This window comes from Equus caballus, chromosome 5, assembly GCF_041296265.1.
Source record: "Equus caballus isolate H_3958 breed thoroughbred chromosome 5, TB-T2T, whole genome shotgun sequence".
In the NCBI taxonomy this organism is placed as follows: domain Eukaryota; kingdom Metazoa; phylum Chordata; class Mammalia; order Perissodactyla; family Equidae; genus Equus; species Equus caballus.
In genome coordinates this window covers 96,242,011-96,267,322 of record NC_091688.1, presented here as the reverse complement: position 1 = coordinate 96,267,322, position 25,312 = coordinate 96,242,011, and the positions used below count along the sequence as shown (strand labels likewise).

General features: G+C 38.7%; 1 protein-coding gene across 7 annotated transcripts in view; it reads right to left on the bottom strand.

Annotated features, from left to right (window-relative positions):
* PTGER3 (prostaglandin E receptor 3) overlaps positions 1-25,312 on the bottom strand; it is a 244,471-nt gene that overhangs the window by 147,919 nt on the left and 71,240 nt on the right. For 2 of the 7 annotated variants that reach the window (XM_023641853.2, XM_005610495.4), the window contains one exon: positions 23,775-24,736. The exons of the other annotated variants lie outside the window; for them this stretch is intronic. In XM_023641853.2, the coding sequence (XP_023497621.1) occupies positions 24,533-24,736 (204 nt within the window). In that variant the 3' untranslated portion in view covers positions 23,775-24,532. Of the gene's footprint in view, positions 1-23,774; positions 24,737-25,312 lie in introns of those variants that run through there. 7 annotated transcript variants of the gene reach the window in all.

Genomic DNA, 25,312 nt, shown 5'->3' with positions numbered 1-25,312 from the left:
AGGGCCATATATGTTGTGCTAATAAGTTTGGAGTTTATTTTGGGAGAAATGAGAAACTCTTAAAACTTTTCTAATCAACAGAGTGCCAAGGGTATATTTTTATTTTAGAAATACCTCTCTGGCTGCAGTATGGATAACTGATGTGGAGGAGAGGCCATTTTGGTTGCACAGTGAATAGATTTGGGTGGGAAAGCTGAGGGTAGCATGCAGAAAACACGGCTGGGGCAAGAAGAAGGCAGTAGAGCAAGCCATAAGATAAAGGCACTTGAAGTACTTTAGCTACAACGAGGAAAGAGACAAATGGACAGATTTGAGTACATTAAAGAGGCGGAATTGGTATATATGGGACTATAACAACAGGAGGGACAGGAGATCATCCAGGTTGATTCTGGGGTTGGTGGCCAGGGCGTGGGAGCCTTGGAGAAGGAGCAGGCTTTGAGAAGCAAGTATGAGAGGGGTCAAGTTGAATGTGATATCCAGCCAGCCATTGCATATGCAGGTGGGAGATCAGCACAGGAGAGAGACTTGGGAGTCGTGGGCATGTGGCTGTGAATTAAGCCATATAATCCACAAATACTACGCTATGCAAAGGGAATCAGTTAAATCTCTGCAGAGCATCAAAAGGAATAGTTAGGTAAAGAGGATCCTGCAAATGTAAATGTCCCTGAGACTGCCTTTTAGGTGTCTTCAGTCCAATTTGAAATTGGTCACCACCCCCAAAGAAACCTTTTTAGATAGCTTAGTGACTATCTATGTCCACTAAAGAAATCCATGATGCTTCTCTATTATTTTCTTCAGTTAACTGAATATAAAACATGAAAGTGAAGGGCACCTTTAAAAACATAAAAGATAGTCATTGTTTATTATATTTATTCGTAATTTAAAGCAATTGGATAGTTTTGCTTTTAAGTATATTTCACTTTTATATCATTCCAAGAAATAGGAAGTTCGTTCTCTAATTTCATTCCCACCAAGTTGTGTAAGCGTTATCTCTGATTCTAGGTATCGGCCTTTAGCTTTGAAATGAAAGATGACAATTTAGAACCGAACTCAAATTCTGTAATTAGGAGACTCTGAAATCTGGATTACCAATATTTTTTTGAAATTCTACTTATACTTCTCATTTTTTAAAAAAAGGGGGGAGGATCATAGTGCATTTTAGCAAAAGACTTCTTTAAAACACTTTGGATATGGAAATAAAAATAGACATCAGAACTCAGAAGAGGATGTAAATCTAACACATCAAATAGACTCAGTGCCCACACATCACACGTGAGCCTAACACCAGATTAGACATAGCAAAAATCAAATCGCTGAGTTTTCTGCACAATTAACTCAAATAAAATTAGCAAGTGACCCTTACCAAAATTATGATGATGATTTACAAAGTTTTCCACAATGGTCCTAACTGAAAAGAAATATCAGTGTTTGGAGAAGTACTCCATAATGGTGTCATATTTTAAAACATTTGAAATTTTCATTTCTTGAATTTAGTAGCCTCATATACAGAAATTTCAAGCACTTTCTGACATCTGGATATTATTTAGTTGTTTATTTGGCATTTTTTAACCGTCACCTAATAGGATCTTTCATTGGGATCTTTGATTTACGTTTCTAACTAACTCCATGGTCACATGATCATCTTTAATCTAGTAATAATTACCTTGGGCCTGTCCTTAAATGAAAAAGTTAATGAAAATATAAGTATAAATGGCTCAGAGTTTCCAGAAAGGAGCTGGTTATTTGCCAGGAAGACAAATAGAAGAATAAAATTGGCCACCTCTTGTTTTGTCAACATACTTGATAGATACCTGCAATAGCATAGGGTTATTAAGTAAATGTGTATTTCATTGACTGTACACAGTAATGGCAATACTCATGCATAAAGATTTGTCAAGTTCATAAAACCCTTCTTACTTGTAACAATTTTCTGTCTTATGATGACTATCTTCTTATAATATTTGAATTTATGATATTTGGCAGGAATTTTTTGTTTTCTTTTTGCCATTAAATACTTCTGAAATAGCTAACTCACTGTATTCATAATTTGACATTATTTAAACTCTTCCTTTTTACTTATAACTCTTCGTTTGGATTAAAATAGAAATTGGAAATCAACATTCTTATGTCATTACAGAAATCTATGATTGCTATGGATGACTTCATCCACGTGTGATTTCAAAAACCTCTTACCATTATTGTAATAACTATAAAATCGATTTTTAAGCCTCATAGTCTCTCCTGAAAATTAATTGATATATACAACTCACTGGATACTGCCATTTGGATATCCCACAGAAGTCTTAAACTCAATATGTTTCACACTGAGCCCTTCCCAACCTGTTCCTACTTATTTAATGTTACCGAGATCTCACCATTCACTCAAGCCAGAAATCATGAGATACCTAGAATTTTCCTCTTCCTCTTTCCTCACAAGAAATCAATCAGGGATTATGATGAGTCTATTTCTGAAATATCACTGGAATCTCTTCCATGTTCTCCACTCCTACCAACACTGCCTTAATTCAGAACTACTTACCAGAATTACCAAAACAGCCTCCTTAATATTATATCCTTTCTTCTAATATTACCCCACAATTCCTTTCTTTATGATGCTATCAGCATTACATTTTAAAATTAAAATTTAATCATGTTATTCCTGCTTAACAAGCCCCAAATTCATGCTCTATTTCTCAGTATAAAAACCTAAATTCCTTAGTATAACTTACAAGACTGGGGGATACAGCACCTATGTACAAAAAGCTTTCCATAATAGAATCCTATCCATGAAGGACTTATCCAGCCAACCCCCTTAAGATATTATCACCTCCATAACCCAGAAAGCAGAAGAGGTGATAGGATTAGTTCTCAACAAAGGCACCACAGCAAGAGTGAAGTGTGCCACTTGCTGGTTCAGACCTTAAAGAGAAAGTGCTGGACAGAGCAACCCAGCCTTGAGCACACAGATGAGAGCCGTAAGATGAAAGGACTCCGGTCCATGAGTCACCGTGGGAAAGAGAGCTCCTAGTGGATCTGTAACATCCACCCTGGACTGTCGTTTGAGGGAAAAATATACTTTTGTTGTGTTTGAGCTATTACATGTTTTTTAACCACAGTTTATCTCACCCCAATACAAAACGTTTATAATTCAATCCCTAATTACCTCTCCAACTTTGTCTTTTACCAGTTTCCAACCTCTCATATGTATCCTAAGTTTCAGCCATACCAAACTACCTAAAATTCCATAGATAAGTCATGCTCGCTGTTGCTTTTATGCCTCTGTTCCTGTAGGGTTACACCCTCTCCTGTCTTATCTTTTAAGACTAGGTCAGGCATCACTCCTCTGGAAAGTCTCCTTCTCTTTGTAATGGACTGAGCTGTGTCCCCCTCGCCCAAATTCATATGTTGAAACCCTAACCCCCAGTACCTCAGAATGTGACTATATTTGGAGACGGGGACTTTAGTAAAGTAATCCAGGTCAAATGGGGTCTTTAGGGTGGGCCTTAATCGAATATGACTGGTGTCCTTATAAGAAGAGGAAATTTGGGCACACAGAGAGACACAAGAAGGGTGCACACACAGAGGAAAGGCACAGCAAGAGACGGCCATTGGCAAACCAAGGAGAGAACCTGCAGAAAAAACCAAACCTATTGACACCTTGATCTTTGATTTCCAGCCTCTAGAACAGTGAGAAAACAAATTTCCATTGTTTAAGCCCCCAGTCTGGTGTTTTGTTATGGCGGCCCCAGCAAACTCATATGCTCCTTGAAGCAGGATATTTTCTCCTTGGAACTTTGGTAGCATTCTGAGCATGCCCCTTTTAGCACTTATCGTAGTTATTTTTCACTCATTGGTTTACTTGTCTGGCTCCCTAACTCATCTGTGAATCTTTGAGAGGAGTGACTCTGTTTCATTCATCTGCTTCATTAACCTCTGACAATATATTTGGAAATTTTACAAGAGAATAAATATTCTTCAGAAAGGATCAATTTTTTTCTCTACAACTTACAGCTAACCAGTAAGTAAGTAAGTAGTTAAGTAAGTAGTTGTTTGAGTTTTTCCCTTGTTATCTAGTCTCCTGACATATCTGACCAGGGCACCAAACATGCAGTGTTGATTTTGATCCTGGATTTCATTATTGGAGGCTCTGACTCACCATTTTTTGTTTTGTCATGTGGGTATCAGTTACCTTTACATATTTACTGAGGTTCAGAGGATGAAGATGGGTTTTAGAGCAAGAACAATATCTTCTTTCAGTAAAGTTAGTGGGGTTGTTGTAGTGGACTGCTTGTGGTATTTTATCCACATCATGATAACCTCTGTTTTCCAACTACCCTCTTAGGCAGGGGTGGGTTTAAGCCAATATATGCTACAATTGGTTGGACCAGAGTGGTCACTAGATCCAAGTTTGATTAATAAGGTTCTATTTCATAAATTTTGAATTGAGAGTGAGAGAAGATAATCTTGGTCTCTTCTGAGTGGTTGAACACAAGGAGATATAAACTCTAGAATTGTGGGACAGTCATATGATTTGAGAAATAAAGATATTTGACTGAAGAGTGAGGCATATCCAAAATACAGAAGATGTGCAGAGAAAAACAAAGTCTAATGCATGGCTACAAAGATAGAATGACAGAGAGATAGCAGGGGCCAGCTGTAATACCAATTAACTTTCATTGCCTCATTTCCGTTCCATATGAGATCCCATTGCACTCCCTTCTCTTGGATTCCAGGAGATTCTTATAACAAATTCCATTTGGTTTAACCCAATTTGAAATGGATTCTGTTATTTGCAACAAAAGATGTCCTTGCTTGAATCAATTAGATAGTAGAGTTGACATCTGTAATTTTTGATCACTCAATTCATTCTGCCCTGATTCTGGTAGTAACACTTCAATCATCCCTTTGGGAGCCATTTTCCTTTATTCTAGTCCATAAGGCTCATTAGGGCCAAACCCAGGCCATAGAAATTAGTTCTCGAAGGGAAATATGATCCAAATTGGGCTAATATCTTCATTAGCAATATCTGCTAGGACTATTGAGAAGTTGTGAGAAGTTGAAGCATTTTTTTTCCCACTGAGATTGCTTAACTGGTAAGGATGACAGCCTGGAGCTTCTGCTGGCCATCTTGTTCCCATGAAAAAAGAACTTTTTTTTTTTCCTGAGAATGGAACCAATGCAGAAGAAGGCAGAGCAAAATATAGGAAAACCCAAGATTCTTCATACATCATTTGAGCACCAAGATCCATCTGTTTCTAAAACCCTAGACTCTTCAATTATTCCACCAATAAATGCCCTTTTTGAAAGCCAGTTTGAGATGGGTTTTTTTGTTATTTACAACCAAAAAGTCCAGAGAAGCATGGATATCACTTCTCTGTGTATCTTTGAGTTGAAGTTTTATTACGTACTCCTAGCACCAAATGCCTAGCATTGTATCTGAAATCTAGTAGATGCTCAGGAACTACCTGCTGGTGCTGAACAAAGGAGACAAACGCTGCCCAGCATGTCATTTTTGGATATGTCTTTTCACCGCCTTACCTCTTCATTAGAATATTCTGCCAAACCAGTGCTCTATCATGAGTAGATTTTAGTCAGAGGGATTAGATGAAAATGGTTATTATGTAAGTCCTTGCTATTCCTGGACATCACAGCCGATCAGTTACAACATTTATCCTTCAGATGCCAAATGCTCAGTTTTTCTTTTTCCATCTCACTATGACCACCTTAACGAGAACTCCCCATCTGAACCAGCATGATAGCTTCTTGATGGTTCTCCATGTCTCTAGACTCTTTCTTCCTCAATCCATTTAACACAATGTAATGAGAGACACCTATTAATCATGATTTCTGGCTGTGTTATACAAATTACAGATAATATATATAAGGGAACTAACACTGCGCATGGCATATCAATTAATATTAAATCTCCACAACTCTGAAGACAGCATAAGAATAGTAACAGGTACTTATTTTTTTTTAGTACTAACTATATGCTTTGTGCTTAGCTCTAGCCAATTTAATCTTTACATTAACTTTTGTGGTACTTTTACAGGGGAGGAAACCAAAGCTCAGAGAGCTTAAGTCACTTGACTAAAGTCTCATAATTAACTAGTGGCTGAGATTATATTCAAACCCAAGGTGCCTGACTTCAAAGTCTGTGCTTAATTTCCTTGATATCACCTATTATACTTCTCTATAGTATAATTCTTGTGTTTCTGAGCTGAAAAACAAACTAAACATGGCCCTTCTAAGTTTCTCAAGTTAGTGGGGAAACAGTGAGACATAAAAGCTGATTCAAGAAAATTCCCCCCTACGCCCCCCTGCAGATCCTTCACTTCATGCTGTCCTTACAGCTTTGCAGAAAGTAACACGTGAAAGATTTGGCTCTCAGTTGGAACTGCGGGACGTGGCCTTTACTACAAAATGACTGTTCCCAAATTCAGACTGCGTTTCTGCCCACCAGATGTGTGTCTATGCATAAGAAAGCCTGAAAAAGTGACTCCAATGGACTAAATCAGGGCCCTTTCCAAGGACCTGGAGTCATGGGACTAAAGATCTTATACAACCTAATCTGACTTGATTTGGCCGAGGTAAAAATGGTTTTTACTTTTTAAGAAAAGTTTACATTCTCATATATTGGAGAGACTGAGCAGATCTAACTACTTATTGCTATTATTTACTTCACGTCAAATTTTTTAAAAAATGCACGAAACAACTATTCCTTCTTCACAGCAAAAGCAATCTTTATCTTTTAAGATAGCTAACTTAGGGAATTGTGGGAAGAAAATATGTAATGGCCCTTTGAAAACCTCATTTCATGATGTAAGTGTAAGGCATGTTGCTTACCATGGAGAGGGGATTACCGGTGTAGACAAACTCAATGGGATATTTTATATTCTGACCTAAAATCTCTGTCCAGAGTCTACCATTGTTGATTTCTCAGAAGGAAGAGAGTGCTAACTATTATTGAATTTAGATGCAGATGGATTCAGTAATGCAAAGTTAAAGATGTCAAGTGTACCGCTGACACTGGAAAAGGTCTTCAGTAAAGGAGGTTCTGAAAGGACTTTCAGATGCGTCATGATTTCCATGGAGGTGGTAGCCAATACGAGATCAGAGAGAAACAAGAAGGAATCTTAGGTTATGTTGGTATCTGCTTTCCTCTCATGGGTGATATGCCTGAGGTCCCTTGTTTGCAGAATCATACTCCTCTGACTATACCCATCTGTGTATACTCTATATAACATGGGCTACAAGCTCGTGCCGTCTGGACTCGAGTCCCAGCTCCACCATGTACTTTTATGAATTTATGCAAGTTACTCAGTCTCCTCCTTTATTTATCAAACACTTGCCCAGCAATTACCCTGAGCCAGGCACTGTTTACACTCTTAACAACCTAAAAAGATTGTTATCACTGCCAGTTTACAAACTAAAAAACTAGGTCACAGAGAGAGTAAGTAAATTTCCCCAGCTGGAGGGCGACAGAGCTAATAAGAGCCAGAAGTCAGACTCAGGCAGTTTGGTTCCAGAGTACAGGCTGTTTACCACTTCATCACAGGCCATGCTAAGCTGTGGCAAACAGTCAAGCTTCCTCCTGGCTGTGGTGAGGCTTCGTTGAGATAATCCACACAAAACATCATACAATAATAGGCGTACGTCCACAGGCAGTCCGTGGGGTCTGGAATCAGTGTGTCGCTGGAGAGCTGGTGTGTCTGGGAGGCCCTGGCTATCTGCAGAGCTTCCCCCAACTGTCCACCTGACAGGCACAGTCTGCACACCTGCACTGCTGCTTTAGTTTTCCTGTTTGACCTTCCTGTTTCTGTTGGGACCGTGGCCCAGACCTGAGGCCCAGCTATTTGGCTGGGGTCCTGACTGTTTTTGCTCTGGGAATCAGGTGTGTATGGTCACAGGTTTTATGTCCCAGGTCCTCCTACCCTTTACTTTCACTCGTTTACTTGCCCCTGGATGTCCTTGAGGAGGTGTATATCACTCCAGATGTAACTACATAAGAAGGCTTTTGGTGACCTGTTAAATTGGAAAAGGAGTAAACTCAAGAGTTCCACACCTGGGTTTGAATCTTAGCCTCAGCAGTACGTTCTTGGGAAAGTCGGCTATCTGGTTTGTGACTGAGCTTCCTCATTGCTAAAAAAGGGGATAAGAATTTTAATCCCGGGGTCATTGTTAGAAGTAAACATGATATCCTATGTGGCTATCTCTAGCACCCTTTACACTAAGGTAGATACTCGACACAGTTACTTTCTCTCATCTTCTGAAAGTACAGGGGAGCTCCATATATCTAGAAAAATAACTCAAGTTAACTTTTGTACTGGACAGTACACAAACTCAGGTCCTCACACTGCTGCGCCTGGGATTGCTGGGCTTCCGGTGGCGTGGCTGCGACCCATCAAAGCCCATAGGACCACACATTGCTCACATCATTGCTGAGCACCTGCACCTAGAATTTAAGCAGCATGATATTGTTTAGAAACAGCTACACTCCGTACACTTTTGTTTATTTATCTATATGTGCATGTTCTGAAAATTTATACTTATACATGCTATGCTTTGTTTTGTTTTAATAGAATGTGTGATCGTTTGTGCTTGGGAATCTTAAGAAACAAAATAATTTTTAAAATGTCCATAATAATCAAAACATAATGTAAGTGCCAGGGAACACAGTCATGAACTTCAGCAGGGCTGGGGACAGAGAGAGTGCAATGGAATGGTGGGGTTTTCCTGTAACGCCTGAGAAAGAGCCTGGATCACACCTCTCTGTTGGGGGGGATCCAGTAGCTGCTGTCACAGAAACCAACATTCCTTGCAAAATTGAACAGGAACCGATGAGCTTTACATGTGGCCATTAATCTGAAAATGGCTGCATACTAATTTACACTAGTTTTTGTGATATTTCAGGAAAATGGAGAGACACAATCTAATCACGGAGATTGGAGGCTGGCACAACTCCGGATGTAATTAGTTTAGCAAGTGTGTCTGAATATTCTTTGACGTACTTCATTCCTTGCACAAGATATTTTTTAATTATATAGAAGAAGATAAGCATGTTTTACTGAAGCAGGCCTTGCATGAAATGAGAAAAAAAAATGATCAGTGGCATTTAATCTGAATTGCAAATAAGTTCTCAAGTCAGTGTACATTCTTGGCTTAATTAAGATTATGAATTCTTGGTTCAGGTGCCTGAAAATTAAGGTGAATTTTCTGATCTTGATCAAATGGGAATCTATTGAATGGGATTTTTGAAATCTTTGTTATAGTTACTGTATTTTCAGGATGATATTGCAACTATAGGTATATTATAAAATCTAAGTTTTCTTTCCATATTCTTACCAATCAGATACATGTGCATCAGTTTCATTTCTCAAGTCTTGAGTAAAAATATCAGAAAGGGATCTTTGTATTTTTGTTACAAAGTAAAGACATTTTCTACAGAGACCTTTGCCCTCAATCTCTGCACCCCGAACATGGAGAGAGGGAGACCAGGGAAAGACTATGAAGACACACTGCGGAGGAGGTGCCAGTTCATGTCTGATATCTGTTTGAATACATTAGTACTGAGGTATCGTGGTCCTAGCAAGTATCTTCGATGGGGATTCTCCAACCCTCTGGCATTCTTGGCTACAATTCAGCCTTGACTTTGAATGCTCGTAACCAGATAGGAGTCAGGTGTCATTAGAGGAAGGACCAGAGCCTCGATGCAAGCTGCACTGCTCTGACAATCCTACTTTTGCCAAGGATGGTTCTCCTTCCCAAATGCTTCCTCTGGAGAGACGTCATAAAGAAAAAGAGGATGAATTAGAGCATCCTTCTCAAAGGCTCTGCTGGTATTAGAACACTTTCTTAGAGTTGAATATTGGAGTACATTCAAATATGGTTTAGACCTATCCACAGAGCTCTTCATGTGTGAGATAAAGGAGTTGAGAGAAAAGTTTTCAGTGATGGGGTGGGAGTTACACACACACACACACACGCAGGTGCCTACACATGAAGATTCAAAAGGTTTGTTTCTTACAAAACCCTTGGAACAGCTTAAGTCCTTCAAGTTAAGATCTCTTCCCTTAAGAAGTTTGTTATTACATAATTTTCTATGTACAAAATACAGTCCCACATTCTCCCTATACCCTAAATTGCTTTCTGATGTTGAATGATATGAATAGTCAAGCAACATTAAATTAACCTCACATCTCTAAATTATCCAAAGCAATAGAGCACCTCCTCTTAAAGTGTCCTGCAACACCACAGGCTACTTGAGACACTGAGTGGGAAAGGAAAAATATTCCAGAGGAAAGGAATGATAAGTTTAAAATTGGAGTAAAAAAATATTAACTAGCTCAGAAGAGTACAGTTCAAGGGAAAGAGGAATGATGAAGTGAGACAAATGGTAAAGGTCATGTTGAATTTTGCAAGCTTGTGAAAAACTTTGGAAAGCAATGGTATGCATCATTAACTGAAGGGAGAAGAAAGTCAAGGACATTTGTACCGAGACTTAGCTTACTAAAGAATTGTATAGCCATTGACGCATCCCAATCTGGGCTGCTCATATTTCAGTCAGTTTGTCATCTAGTGAGAGAGGCACTGGCGGCACAGACAGTGAAGATCTGCAGAGTCCAAGGCAGTGCTGTTCAGTAGAACTTTCTGTACTGTCTGGTAGCCACTAGTCACACATGGCTGTTGAGAAGTTGAAATGAGGTTAGTGCCATGAGGATAGTAGTTGCCTTTAGGGCCATTGATAGTGAAGGAGAAATAGAGATGATAGGCTTCTTGGGGAAATATGGGCATAACTCTAAAATCCATTTTGCAAATCCAGAGCAATATTAAGAATGCAGCTAAGTTCAGCGATGGCAGGACACATCAAATCTAAAGAGTGATTGTGTCAAAGATCAGGGGCATATTCCAGCACAGTCTAGAAAGAGTTAAGGAGCAGGGAAAGCTTGTAGGCAAGTCAGAAAAATTCCTCTGGACCTGATTCATTGAAGCAGAGTTGTTTTAGAAACAGAAGTTGTGGTCCCCATGGGTTGACCTTCATTGGTCTTAAAGGAGAAACAGATTGAAGTAAACACCCTTTCCCCTATGAAGGGATGAATTAAGCAAGAGGAAAACAAAGTAGAAGATGCCTTAAGGATCTTCTTCTTGTGCATCTAGAACTTTTGACTGTCCACTAGGAAATGTTTCCCACTTCAAAATGGACTGCATTTATAGATGAACATTCGTCCAAGGTTATGAGGGGTTCCTTTTAAATAAATGTTGGTCTCTTTGCCTGAGATCTAGACTCTAATATAATTCAGGCAATTGCTCAGGAAGAATTGAGGCCTGCCTATAGGACGAATTCCTTCAGCTCCCTGAGTCATAAGTTCCTCATGAGTAAACTGAGGGAGTGGGTTTGCCCATCTTCCAGGGGGAAAAAGGAGCATGCTCTCTAAGCAATGAACTGCTCTCAGGCAAAAGCAGACTAAAAACACATAAGAAAGTCAAATATGCAAGAGATGTGTTGAGTGGGATTCTCTTCCAGAGAGAGCTAAACTGACATAAATACCATCTCACCTTTTAGACGTAATAACTGATAACAAATTCCAGAATTTCATGCTGTTCTTTAAATTTATTTTTTCTTTGTAAATGAAGATGCTATTAATCAATTTAATTTCAATGTGTCTAATCAAATCTAAATGTTGACTATCCATTTCATGCTCCATTATTTTCACTTTTGTCTTAATTGTGTTCTTACCCTGAATTTTTTTTTTCTAGTGAGGAAGATTGGCCCTGAGCTAACATCTGTTGCCAATCTCTCTCTTTTTTGCTTGAGAAAGATTGTCCCTGAGCTAACATCTTTACCAATGTCCCTCCATTTTTTTTTTTTTTTTTTGTATGTGGGATGCTGCCACAGCATGGCTTGATGCGAGGTGTGTAGGTCTGAGCCCAGGAGCCGAACCCGTGAAACCCAGACCACTGAAGCAGAGCACTCAAACTTGACCCCTACAGCACTGGGCCAGCCCCTCTTACCCTGACTTTTTAATCACTAGTTTATCCATATTTATATTTTCATTTTTCTCATTTTTTTAAACAATAAGAGAAAATGGGGATAAAATGTTTAAATAATTTTGCAATACCACTACTCAAGACAAATTTAGAGATACTGTATAATCTATAGGAAGAGAGAGTAAGAAATAAATGTTTGTTAGCAGATAACGAATCTCTAAATTTGTCACAGGAAAGGTCATATAATGGCAGCAGTGCATAATTCACAAAATCAGAGATGTATTAAAAGACAAATGTATCAAAGACAAGAGTAACCTCTTCTGTTCCCTGTGCTTCACTGTCCTTTGCCTTTTAGTTTAGATTTCTAGGACGTTTGTATGTGACGGGGAGATATGCCAGTGGGCCTTCAGCAGAGAGAGGGAGAAGTGGGAAGAGGTGTTGATTGATTGGGCAGCACTGGTAAAGAGAAGAGAAGGAATGTCAATATTGCTAAGCGCGACTGAGGTGCTTCAAGATGCACTTAATCGTCTCACTCTTCACTCTTCGCTCAACCCCTGCAGTCATCACACAAATATTTCTTTGGCACCTGCAAAGTGCCAGGCTCTGTGCTTGGTTGAGTCAAGGCTGGACAAGAATAAGCCAGTCTCTGCCCTTGGGAAACTCATATTCTAGTACAGAAAATGAACAAAGAAGCAAATAGCAAACAAAAACAAATTACAAATTAGGATAGGCACGATGAAGGAAACCAATGAGCTGAGGTAGCAAATAATAAGATGAAAATACTACAGATAGGAAGACTAAGAAAGACTGCTTTGAGAAAGTTTTTAAGCTATTAACCAAAGGAAGAAATAGACTTGTCCATGTAGGAAATAGAAAAAAGAGCGGGATGGCATGTCCAAAGGCCATGGAATGGGAAAGATCCTTACGTCTACTGAGCAATGAATGGGCTGGGAAACAAGAGTAGAAGTGGAGAAATCATTAAGGGACGATTGGTGGAGGTCCAGCTGAGAGATGAGTTTCTCCTGAATTGAACTAGGAGTATTAGAGATGAAGAGAAGTGAACATCATCAAAATATATTTTGGAGGTAGTGATACATTTTGTGGTAGCATTTGCCGCATTTACATATTAATATCCTCCGCATAACAGATGAGAAATAGCCTAACATATCAGGAAATTAGCTAAAGCTCTTGCGGGATGGGGTTATGAACCTGCTTTCTTTAAAGCCCTTTCCACTCCATCACAATCCCTCGCTTTATCAATTCAAGGTCGACATAGGTTTAATAGAGTCCTAAAAATAGAATCTTTCACCAGTCTAATGGTTTTGAATTAGAACATGCTTTAATAACCTGGACGTTTTACAGATTTTTGATTCGCAAATTCATAATTTCGTTTCATCTGAAAGAGGCACCAAATTCTACCAGCACTCCAGATATATTTCTTCTGCACAGAATGTCAAAATCCTCCTCTCACATTTCTTCCAGGGATGTGCTGAGTTATCACCTTACATACGGAAAATTCCCCATTGACTGAAGTAGCAATCTGTAGCAATTCCAAGCCATATGCTCCTCTTACCACAAGTCTAAATTGGGTAATTTGAGTGACCAACCTGCCTTTTCAGCTTTGCTAAAAATATGCCTGTGTTTGCCCATACGTAAAGTGGTTGCTGATGATCTCCCACCTCATCAAGTAATTCAACACATGGAAAAGGCTTGAAATAAGCAGCTTGGAGTCAAAAGCTGAGTGGAAAGGAACATGCTCTTTTTTAAACTCAGTACTTTTCAGTTGTTTTCTTCATTTTTATTTTACCTTTACTGTTGAGATTCTGGGGTACATATTAGTGCTGTTCACCAGTCCTTCCACTTCCTTTTTCCCAACACACAGTAGGACTGTACTTCCTCACTCCCTTTGATTGCCATGGCATGCTACTTGCTCCAGAAGTATTTAGGAGCAGCTATACAATTCTCCCCTCCCTTCACTGCGGAGTTTAGCGATGTTTGAAGCCTCCATTAAGCTGAGTCTCCCATGAGGACGAGCCGCAGCCAAGGCTCACACCAAAACCTCAGCAGATGTGTTGTATGAGGGCAATGGAACTTCTGTTGGTTTAAGACACAAGATTGGGGTTTTGTTGTGCTGCTACTGCTGTGGCTGTATAACCTCGTCTTCTTGACTAGTATGGGTTCCTTCACATTCTGGACGTAAAGGAAAACACCAATTTCCAAATTCGAGAGGTATGACACACAGTAGAGTTGGCAGAAATTGAGGAAGTTTGGATTCAAATAGACCTGGTTTTAATCTGGTCCCTGCACCTCACTCTCTCTCTGAGCCTTCCTTTCCTCAGCCATGAAAGAGGGATAACAGCAGAAGTGTGCTATGACAGTTTAATATGTCAAGTGCCTGGCAGGATGGCAAACCATGGATGATATTCAATCAAAATAGCTATTTTTGTGAGGGGTAATGGTAAATAGACTAGAAGTCTAGAAGGACATTCCCGTGTAGGCAGGAGTGAATCTGAAGAGACTGCAGAAATAGGAAAAAATTTGCCCTTCATCCCTTCCTTTCCCCTTCCTTCTTTCCCGGCTAGCTTCTGCCCGGTCAAGAGCATGGCTTTCTCCTCCTCCGTGTACCTGCTGCTTTCTCTGGCTTTCCCACTGCTCTGTCACAAACTGCTCCCAGGAAAGTATATATTACTCCTTAAATCACTCCTCAACATGGCTGCATTTGACCAGGAAGTAGCGAATTAAAGGACTAAAGCTCCAAGATGTATTTTAGGCCCCAGGTGGAGAACACCAATGGGAAAACTTTCACCTGAACCCAGGATGCAAAGAGGATTCCTCCAGCTTGTCAGGTCCACTAAGCTGGGTAGGTCTTCTAGATAGTCTTTAGAGAAGAGTTTTATAAGTCTTCCTTTTATGAGGCTGTCCAGAATCTGCCAGGAAAAGTACCATGAGAGCTTGGCAGGGTCTCCCATGGGCTTAGGAGCAGGGACGGGCAGAACCAGCGCTGTGTGTCTGCAGGACCTTTGAAGAGTTACAGTGCATTTACATATGATCTTTGCATTATGAAGCAGTCTTGCAAAAGGACATCAAGATCTTTGTTGCAGATGATAGAGCTAAAAGCTTAAATCTTTTAAATCATTGACCAAATCCACATAATGGGAAGCGGAAGAGTATATATCCAAAACCAGTACCTCTCATTCCACATCTAGTACCCTTGCTTCCTCTCACTATAACAATTTTTTCTGCCTCTGGAGAAGCAAACTCAATATTGTCTCTTGTCTTTAACAGCATATGTTATCATAGAATGCAGATATTTCTTTTTAATCTTAGAGCTGAGAATGTGAAATTATGCTTTCTGCATTTATAAAGTGATTAACAGAGAGAGAGAAAGAAGACATATGAGGGTTAAAAAAAAACTACAAATATGTTCTTGGAAATGAAATTAAGGTAAAGTATACTGTATAGTCATGTGTTCTGGATAAGAATAATTAGCCACAGTTTCAGAGAACTGCCATCTCTTCCTACATGAAGGAAAAGGAAAGGAAATGAGGAAGGGAGTCAAGTTTTTAAATCCCATCATTTTTTAAAGAAACTATAATTATTTCCTTGTCTTTACTGTAATTTCTAACATCCTATCTATTCTCAGTCAGTTTTAACTACTGGAAACATCTTGAAAGTTACAATAAAAACACAAGATTTGTAGCCAGGCAAACTTGGCTTTGAATACTAATTCCAGCATCTGAAGTTAAAGATCTTGGGAAAGTGACAAGTGCTAATTTAGAGATGGGCCTCAAGTTTCTCCTCCCTAAAATGGAAGATTACAGGAACAATCTCATAGAATGGTGACAAGTATGATATGAGATAGTGAGCATAAAGCACTTACGTATTATAAACTTGAAAAAGCCTTACTTCTCCCTTCCCTTTGCATCACATAGATTCACGTCATTCTTTGGGTCCTATTCCCAAGTCACACACAATCAAGGGGATTTCATTAACTTCATAAGTATCTGAAGAAAGAAAGAAGAAAGGAAGAAAGGAAGGGAGGGGAAAGAGAGAGAGAGAGAAAAGAAAGGAAGGAAGGAAGAAAAGAGGAAGGAGGGGGAAAGAAGGAAGGAGGGAAGGAGGGAAAGAAGGAGGGAAGGACGGAAGGAAGAAAGAGAAAGAAAAATCCCTACTAAGAAGAACAGTTCCAAAACCAGGTGGTGAGAGCTTTCCTCTCTCAATGATCTGCTACTGTTCTATCAGCAGAGCTTGGAAGGACTTGCAGTTACCCTGCCCGTGTCCTCTTTCCCTAGTAGAGGGCTAAGATACAGAGCTTTTTGTAACACTTCTGATAATGTCACTAGAAACTGGCCATTTGTTCCCAAAGCAGGAACTCCTGCTGGAAAAATGTTTAGCCCTGTTTGATTTTATCGTTTATTCATGGGTGGAACTGTTACAGAAATTCCATTCTGTATTATACACTAATCTCATCACTATACACAATTGTGCACCTATTTTTCAGACAAATGACAAATATCTAATATAAACCTGAGAGGCAAGGAATTTCCCAATATCCAGACTAGTATTGGTCTTAGCTCAACTTTTGCTGTTCATGCCGCCTCGAGGAGCTATTTCCATCCCACCTGAGGGGAGAAGCTCTACAGGCTTGGGCAGCTGTCTCCACAATAAGGAAGGATTAGTTTCTTATATAGTTTCAGAGTCTGAGATGTGAAACGTAAAATTACTAAGTACATGGTGAGTGTTGTCAAACAGATCATATCAATGCAGTCCTTCTATTTCCTACAATCGATAGTATGCAGACAGGTACCCTGGGTAATTGTAGGTATTTATGATTAGGTTTTATTGGAAACCAGTTCAAGAAAATGATTTGTTCAGCTGTGTCCCAGATTAGTAACAGCCGGATGCTGGCAAAGTCTCCCACCATGACAGCAAAAAGTGTTAATACAAAAAGAACTTTGGAAATATGCTGAAAGTTTCATTGTTTTTACAAAAACAATTGCATCACTTCCTAGAAACATAAGTACATGTCTTTTCAATCCCTATTTTTCTTTTTAAAAATTATGAGGGGAGTACGTAAATACAGTGATGGAAAAGCACAGCCAATGGAATTTTACTGGCACAACCTAAAAGTCAGGCTCAGATGAACAATGCGTGCGGTAGAAGCAAACACTGAGCAATGTTCTATGTGATCATGAACAGCCTTTGGAGGCCTCCAATGCGCCAGCATGAACTGGGGTCAACAGTTGGACCTCAACATCAAAGGGACTAGGAAAGGCAGTTGCCCCTCAACCCAAGGTGAGACCTTAAGTAGCAGATAAAGCAGAGGAACAATGACTTGTTACACTCTTTTGAGGGTTTATCTGTGTACAGGCACTGAATTGTAAATAAAAATCCCTAAGTGAGAAAGTCTGACTCAAGAAGGCAACAGCTGGGCCACCATTATCCTCTGTGCTCAGTAATAATAGCATTATATACCTGTTTGGCTATCCCCTTGTTCAAATGAGTTTGTAAATCCTTAATTATCCTCTTTTAATGGGTAGCATCTGATTTCCATTCAAATGTCAACCTCTAGGTGAGGATATTGCTCAGATTTGGAAACTGCCAGGGAAGAAATCTGACTATTAAAAGCAGTGAAATTGACCTGAGTTGATAACATAAGTGCAAGAAGTCCTACAACCTCACTCTCTCCCCAACATAAATGGAGTAATTTGACTTTAGTCTCATTTGATCATTTAAAATGTGGTACAAACACTACAAATATCTTTCCTACCACTTGTTTTATGAGCTTTGTACTGTTTGTTTATTTATGGGAAAAACTTCCAGATACTTCAGTGTCAGAAATATGATCACTTTTGAATTGTCCTTCCTAATTGGAGCTGGCGCTGGCTTGCGTCACTGAGATTTTTATTGAATCCCTAAACCTGTCAAATCCCAGGAGCAACAGCATCTTAGCTCTTGTGATTTTGGAGTTTAGATTTGGCTTCCTCTCTAAATCAACCATCCCTTTTTTTATGGGTTGAATTGTGCCCCCCCCCGCCCCCGTCAAACTCATATGTTGGAGTCCTAACTCCCAGTACCTCGAAATGTGACCTTATTTGAAAATAGAGTCATTGTAGATGCAATTAGTTAAGATGAGGTAATACTGGAGTAGAGCAGGTGTCTAATCCAATATGAATGGTGTTCTTATAAAAAGGAGAAATTTGGGCATGATTTGCACACACTAGGAGAACACTATGTGTGGTGATGTGTTTACAAGCCAAGGAACACCAAAAGTTGCCAGTAAACTATCAAAAACTAAGAGAGGAGTGTGGAACAGATTCTCCCTACCAGCCCATGGAAGGAACCAACCCTCTCAACTCCTCGATCTTGGACTTCCAGCCTCCAGAGCTGTGATAAATAAATTTCTCTTGTTTAAGCAATCTAGTCTGTGGCACTTGGTTATGGCAGCCCTAGGCGCTTAGTACACCTTCTGCAGTGCTGTGCCAGCAAATAATCTCATTGACTCATTAGCGATTCCCTTTTTATCTCTGCTCTTGAACATTAGGTGGGAATATTTGCATATTAGCAGTGATCCCAGGAGTTAGCCTTCAAAATGATGGCTATTTTACAAATGGATAATATCTTTAAGCATTGCCTTGGCCTTCTGAAAGTGGAAAAGAGGTGATGCTTAGAAAGAAGAACAGGACTTTGTCAACTGCTTACACCTCCCTCTTAAAAAAAATATTGTAGCAGCTCGCTGGGTACAAATATTGAAAAACAATTTTGATAGAAGTGTCAGGCTCAGTCACAAATAGTTAGAGCCAACTGGGCATCGGCCAACGTCTTTAAGGCGGGAGCTAAGCAATAGGAGGATTTCAAGTAGGAAAATAAACATCGAAGTATCTTTGCTATCAAGAAGGAGAGAGGGGCATGGCCCTGATCGTTTGGAAACCCAAAAGGGATCCACAAAATCAAACTACTCCTTAGAAAATAGGAAAGGAGGTAGAGATGTCAAGGGGAGAGCAGCAATCAGCACCCGGATTGAAGTCATGACTTCCTCATCCCAGGAGAATTTGGACGAGGCACATTTCCTGAACGGCAGCTCCACTCCCACCTTCCAGTTCTCTGGGCCACTTTTGACATGTGGCATTCTCAAACTTCAGTGTACTTGAGAATCACCCAGAGGGTTTCTAAAACACAGATTGCTGGGCTCCAGCCCCAGAGTTTCCTATTCAGTAGGTCTGGAAATCTCCCGAAGAATTTACATTTCTAATAAATTCCTAGGTGCTGCCAGTGCTGCTGGTCTGGGGAGGATGCTTTGAGAACCCCTGGACTGCATCAATGCTGCAAGCCAGCCTAATGAGAAGAGTCACATGGAAGGAGCTTATTTAAAAAAAAAAATGCAAAATCTTAGGTCCCATGCCAGACTTTCTGACTCATAACCTCCAGGGAATAGGCTAGGATTCTCTATTTTAACAAATTTTGGGTGATTAGGATGATTAGGCAAGCTTGGGAAACACTACACGCAATCTCCGTGAGTTCCTTTGCAGCATCTGTCATTGTCCCACTTCATACCAATGGGTGGGTTTTGCAATACGGCAGCAGCTGTACGGCAACTTGAGAGTAGCACAACTACTGGGTTCTGTAACCCTAATCTACTCACCATAGAGGCCAACCGTGGAAGCTCACTCCTTCTTATCATAAACAGGTGCTTGGGAGACAGTCTTTCGTAATATCAACTGGACTTTGTCCAGTCTTGTAATAAATTACATCCCTCTCTTTTATTCCTCATTGCTATTAGTAGTCTCCGGTTTAATCCTGTGTTTCTAACAGCATTGTGTTTTTTTAAATGTGTGTTTCTTCTGCCCTTCCTGAGCCGTGGTATTTCAGTACTTATTACTTAAGTTCTCATGTTTTCTATGTATACCTGCAATTTTATTTTTTATCATTTTCTCAAAGCAATGCTGCACAAATATTTCTTGTCCATTTCTGAAACATTTAAAAGGATTTAACATTTCAGTTATAAGTTAAATCAATAAACCATTTAATAAAAATCATAATCAGCAATCGCTAACTTTCATTAAGAAGTCAACTAAAGACTGTTATTCATTTACTAAGGCTCTGCTGTATTTAGTTCCAAAAGAGAACACTGTACTTTGCTCAAAGAAGTCATAACATGAAATGTTCCAGTGTCCTCATATGGGCAAATTGTGCTCATTTTATTCCATAAGCTACACGTCTTTGGCAATACCTTTATTTACGTCTATGTGCAGAGTTAAAATTCAGCTCTTATGCCCGGGTAAGAAATAACATAGCAGACTAAAAGACAAGTTATCTTATATGCAGGCTTATATTTATCTCATTTATTTTTTTCTAACAACCATTAGTCCATATTCAACAAATATTTCCAGTCGTGTTTTTCAAGAAGTCTAAAGAAGACTCCCTTATACTGCTCAAATTTAAAATGTCACCAAAATGGAGCAACATCCAAGAGGAAAAGAGTTCAGCTGTCAGCTAAACTCCCCTCACGGCAGTGTGCACATCTGGTTGTCTTAGCATCACTCACGCAGACGTAGTCTGATCACCTAGCCTCTCCATCAAGGTTTCATTGAGCAATTTCTGTTTCTATGTGCTTAGCACTGTGCTAGGCTCCGTAGGTACAAGAGATATACAGAGTTTGGGTCCTGCTCACAAGGAGCTTACAAAGTGGTTGAGTATTAAAAAAAGAAAAAAACCCTCCAAAGGCTCTTAAAAATATGTATTGTACAAATTATTTTTATATAAAAAAAGTATTTTAGATACTGAAAACAAAATAAAGCCTCAGAACATGAATGAAATGGAGAAACACTTATGTCCATGGGATGCACCTAGAGATATTTTGAGTAAATATTTGAATAAAATATTGAGTCAAAGCCTGGATTAATGAAAAATATGAACATGAGTATTTTTTGACAGCAATTACACATTTAGGTATTCATGGTACATAATTAAAAGTATATCAAGCAAAGTATATTTTACATAGCTCCTTAAGCTGCCTGAATAATTATAATTATCTAACCACAAGTTTCTCTGGAATGTGCTTCCAACTATCAAGAAGGTTGAAATAATTTCCGTTCTCTTAAGTAGTTTACATGGTTTCCTTACAACCTGGATTTCATTATTTATTTAATTTTTAAAAGTTATTCTTGTAGACAGTAAAAATGTGGATCGATTGAATTCTATCTGAATTTTTGTGGGTTGTGTGGACCAAAGTCCACTTACAACTATAAGACACATACACACATTTACATATAAAAGATAGTGACTCTAATTTTCTCTCCCTCCTTGGGAGAATTTGGATAAATATAGCTTCTGAGGGAAGCGCGCTCTTTGAAATCTAATATTCTCTGTTTCCTTACCTCACCCTGGTTCTAAGATCTCGGCATGGCTTGGCATGCCTCTTCACATTACCCTGGCCCAACTGCCCCTGGGAGCAGCATAGCTGAGGTTTCTGTTTGCTTGTTTGTTTGTTTCCCACTGGGTTTAGTGGTGCTGAATGAAAGCACTGGTTCTATGATAGGATGGAGGTGAGAGTAGGCATTTCATTTCTTCCACTGCAAAAGTCATAGGTCTAAAATTACACAGAACAGATTATATGTAGTCAGGAACCAGGTCTACACAGCCCACTTAGAAAGCATCTTAATAACACATATTTGTTTTGCATATGTATCCCATAGAGCTTTATTGTAGTTATTGTAATTATAATAAAAATGAAGATCAAGCACCATTTCTCCACATGTAACATTTTTTGGCAGAGTTCTTAAGAAATTTATTTTATTTTGAGATTTAGTTCTATCCTCTATATAACCTCATTACATAATTATGAGAATCTGTGCTTATTGAAGATAGCAAAGAAAATGAAGATGAAGGCACATGTTAAAAATCTGTAAGTGTGTTGCTGAATCACGATCCAGAATATTTGAGAATACATGTTGCAGAGGCTATTATTCAGGGTGAATTTAGTAAGCAATGGATACATTTCTGTGGGTTAAAAACAAAAGTATCAAATGTATTTTATACTGACATTCACTGTCTCTGCATCAGTTTCAAACTAACTGGACAAATCACTCCTAATTGTCTGAGAAATATCTTTACTAAATAGTCATTATTTTTCAAAATTTTTCCAATAACTGTTACTTTATTACTTTCATATAGAGAACCTTAATAAACATTATTTTATTAAAATGCATGTGATTACTCTATCTGGATATAGCATTTTTAAATTAAGAAAGCTTAACATGAAATTTCCCAAGTTGAAAACAACATGGAAACAAAGGGCTTTCTATCACATTCATTTAAATTTGCAGCTGCTAATCTTGTACATAAATGTTAACTTTGTTGAGAATTCACCAAATAAATAGCATCTTTCTCAGCGTCAAATACTATACTAGTGCTAAGACACCTAAGAAGAACATATAAGAAAGGGGTCCTGTCCACCATGAAATAGAATGTTGTCAAGGGAGAAAGACATACGTAATGAAAATATTTAAGGAATAATTCAATAATCATCAAAATGAGCTCTACATAGCTTCAGAGTCAGGGGTAGAGGTAAGAAGAGAAAAAAGACACTTAAATTGTTCAAGACATAAGGACAGGATGAGACTTGAACACGTGGCAGATAGGGTAGGTTTTGTATGGGCAAAAATAATCCTGAGGTGTTATATAAAAGAATAGCATCCAGGGGGTTGAAATTGATTCTGTCCATGACATTTAAACCCACACTGTCAGGAAGCCAGTTTATAGTTGAAATTGAGAACTCATATTGTATAGCTGGAGATAAGCAGGATGAAGAATTAATCACAGCCAATACTTATGGAGTACCTATTGTGTTACGCTTATTTTACAGACGTTATCACAATAACTCCACAGGTGAGTATTATTATCTGTAGTTTATAGATTACTTCATTGCAATTCGATGAGATTAACTTTCTCAAGGTCACAGAGCTAGTGAATGGCACAGCCAGATTTAAACCCAAGTTCAATCCAAAACCCACGCTTCTGTTACTACATCACGTTGTCTTATAAACGGAGTATCATTGTAACAAGTCTCACATCACACTGTGCTGTAGGAAGAACAGTTAAACACTTAAACTTGAACCTGGAACCAAAACACTTAAACTTGGATCTGAATTCTTACTTATATTAGCCATGTGACATTGAACAACCCTCCGTAAACTTTACCCTTTTCTGTAAAAATAAAATACTAGATGACAGCTAGGCCACCACATAGCTGGAGGATGGACAGAGAGAGGTAAAAGGAGCATGGACATTCATATGATGGTTGGCAAATTCTACTTGCTCAATAAAATTTGTTGAATTTAGACTTGAACAAAGGGATTATGTACAGCATCAACTTTGTGCTAGTTACATAAGGCCATTTCCAATACAGGTTTGAATGAAAATAATTGTAGTTTATAGCTAATTCACAACTGGTTCAAATATTTAAGAGGAATGACTCGACCGTTTTGGTTTAACATAGTTGACAGAAATGATGATGGAGTCACAGTACAGGTTCCTATGGCAAAACTGGTGATACCATGCAATCATCTCTTTCCAAAATGTCCTTGTAGGAGACAGCATGGCCCTTAGCATAGATCCTAAAGAAGGGACACTCCATATATGTGTTCCGGATTGAGTGAACGAGGAGAGAGATGGGAAGGAGGAAGAAAACGAAGAGAAAGGAAGGTTGGTTGAATTTCTAACCAGGGAAGGGCATGTTAGCTGAAATATATGAGATGACGCAACGTAGTTCTAAAGAGTCCACAGAATTTCTTATTTCAATTCAGACAAAATAGATCCCTTTATTTCATAAACAAGTAACAAAATTTAATATTTGGTAACTATGGCACTTATTAATTTTGCCTTTCTGTATGTTGCCCGCAAAGACATTTTAATAAGCCCTGAATTAACAGTGGTAGATCAGAAGGCTGTGCCTGGATTTTTTTTTTTTTTTTTTTTTTGGCTCTAACTCACCAGTTAATCCTCTAGCCTCGTTATTGTTCTCTATGACACTTTAAGAGAGCCCTTAGCTGCATCGCTCCTTTCAGTCTTCAAAGACAAAGAAATAACAATTAGGCTGATTTCTGAGTTACTAAATGACACATAACCAGCACAGAGACTTAAGAGACTTTTAGTTTCGAGCTTATGCCAGAGGGACACAACATCTCCAAAACATTAATCACATGTTTTGTATAAATGCCCTTTGTCCTGGTGCTCTCCTGCCTGCCTCTGGCACCCTTTCCCATCTCATTCAGTTTATGCCCTATTAACTGAATGCTTGCTCTCAATATGTTGCCTTTTCACTGTCAAAAACTTATACTGATTTTTCAAACTTGTGTTGTAAAATCAAAACTACCATTAAATGTAAAGATGTCCACATCAGTTGAGATTCAGGGAAAGGTTTGAAGTTGGGGGAAAACTCCTGAAAGGTGAGTTTTTCTTTCTCTCACTTTTTCGACCAAGCATCTTGTGTGAAATCCTGCCCAGCTCTTAAGTACGGTCTCAAAATCCAGTCCAAGAAGCCAATTTAACACGCAGAGGCATGGATTATAATAAAAAACCTGGTCTCAGTGAGTATTACTGACAAGAAAAAACATTGAAATGAAAAAAGATGAAAATAAAGAAACAATCCAAATGGAAATATAAAATTCTCCTTCTCTGGTGGGAAGAAATACACAAACTCAGGGAGGCAGGAATTGCAATAGAAAGTCCAACTCCGTTCTTTCATTATCTGTCAGAATAGAGAGAGAAAGATGCAATAAGCATGGATACGGGCACTTTTGTTTTGTATGATGTGAGGAGTAAGATGTAAGAAAGAAATATATATGTCTTAGATATCAAAACATTCTTATTTGAAGTAATTACATGTGTATTTTATAAAGAAAAGGAATTTAAATAACTGTGGATTTTGGATAACTTCAGTCTCTGATCATTTAATTATGCTAAGTATCTGCTTTTTCCCGAGTAATTTTTCTGGTTTCTAAGTTTGTGATCCAGAAGGATCATCAAATCATGAAGCCATATCAATTTTAGACACATCAAATGGTCAAATAATCCTGCCGTAAAAACTAGCCCCAATCGGCAGGTATATAACTATACCCTACAAAGGAAATAAGACAGAACGCAAATTGAAATAGCTATGAAATACAATTTTTCTCCTGTCAAAGCAACAAACTATTGTGTACATGTTTTTTTACAATAATATGCAGTGCTGGTCAGGTTGAAGCAAGGCTGAAACACAAACATTGCTGATGAAATTGTAAATCTCTGTAATTCTTTTAGAAAGCAGTCAGACTGTATGCATCTT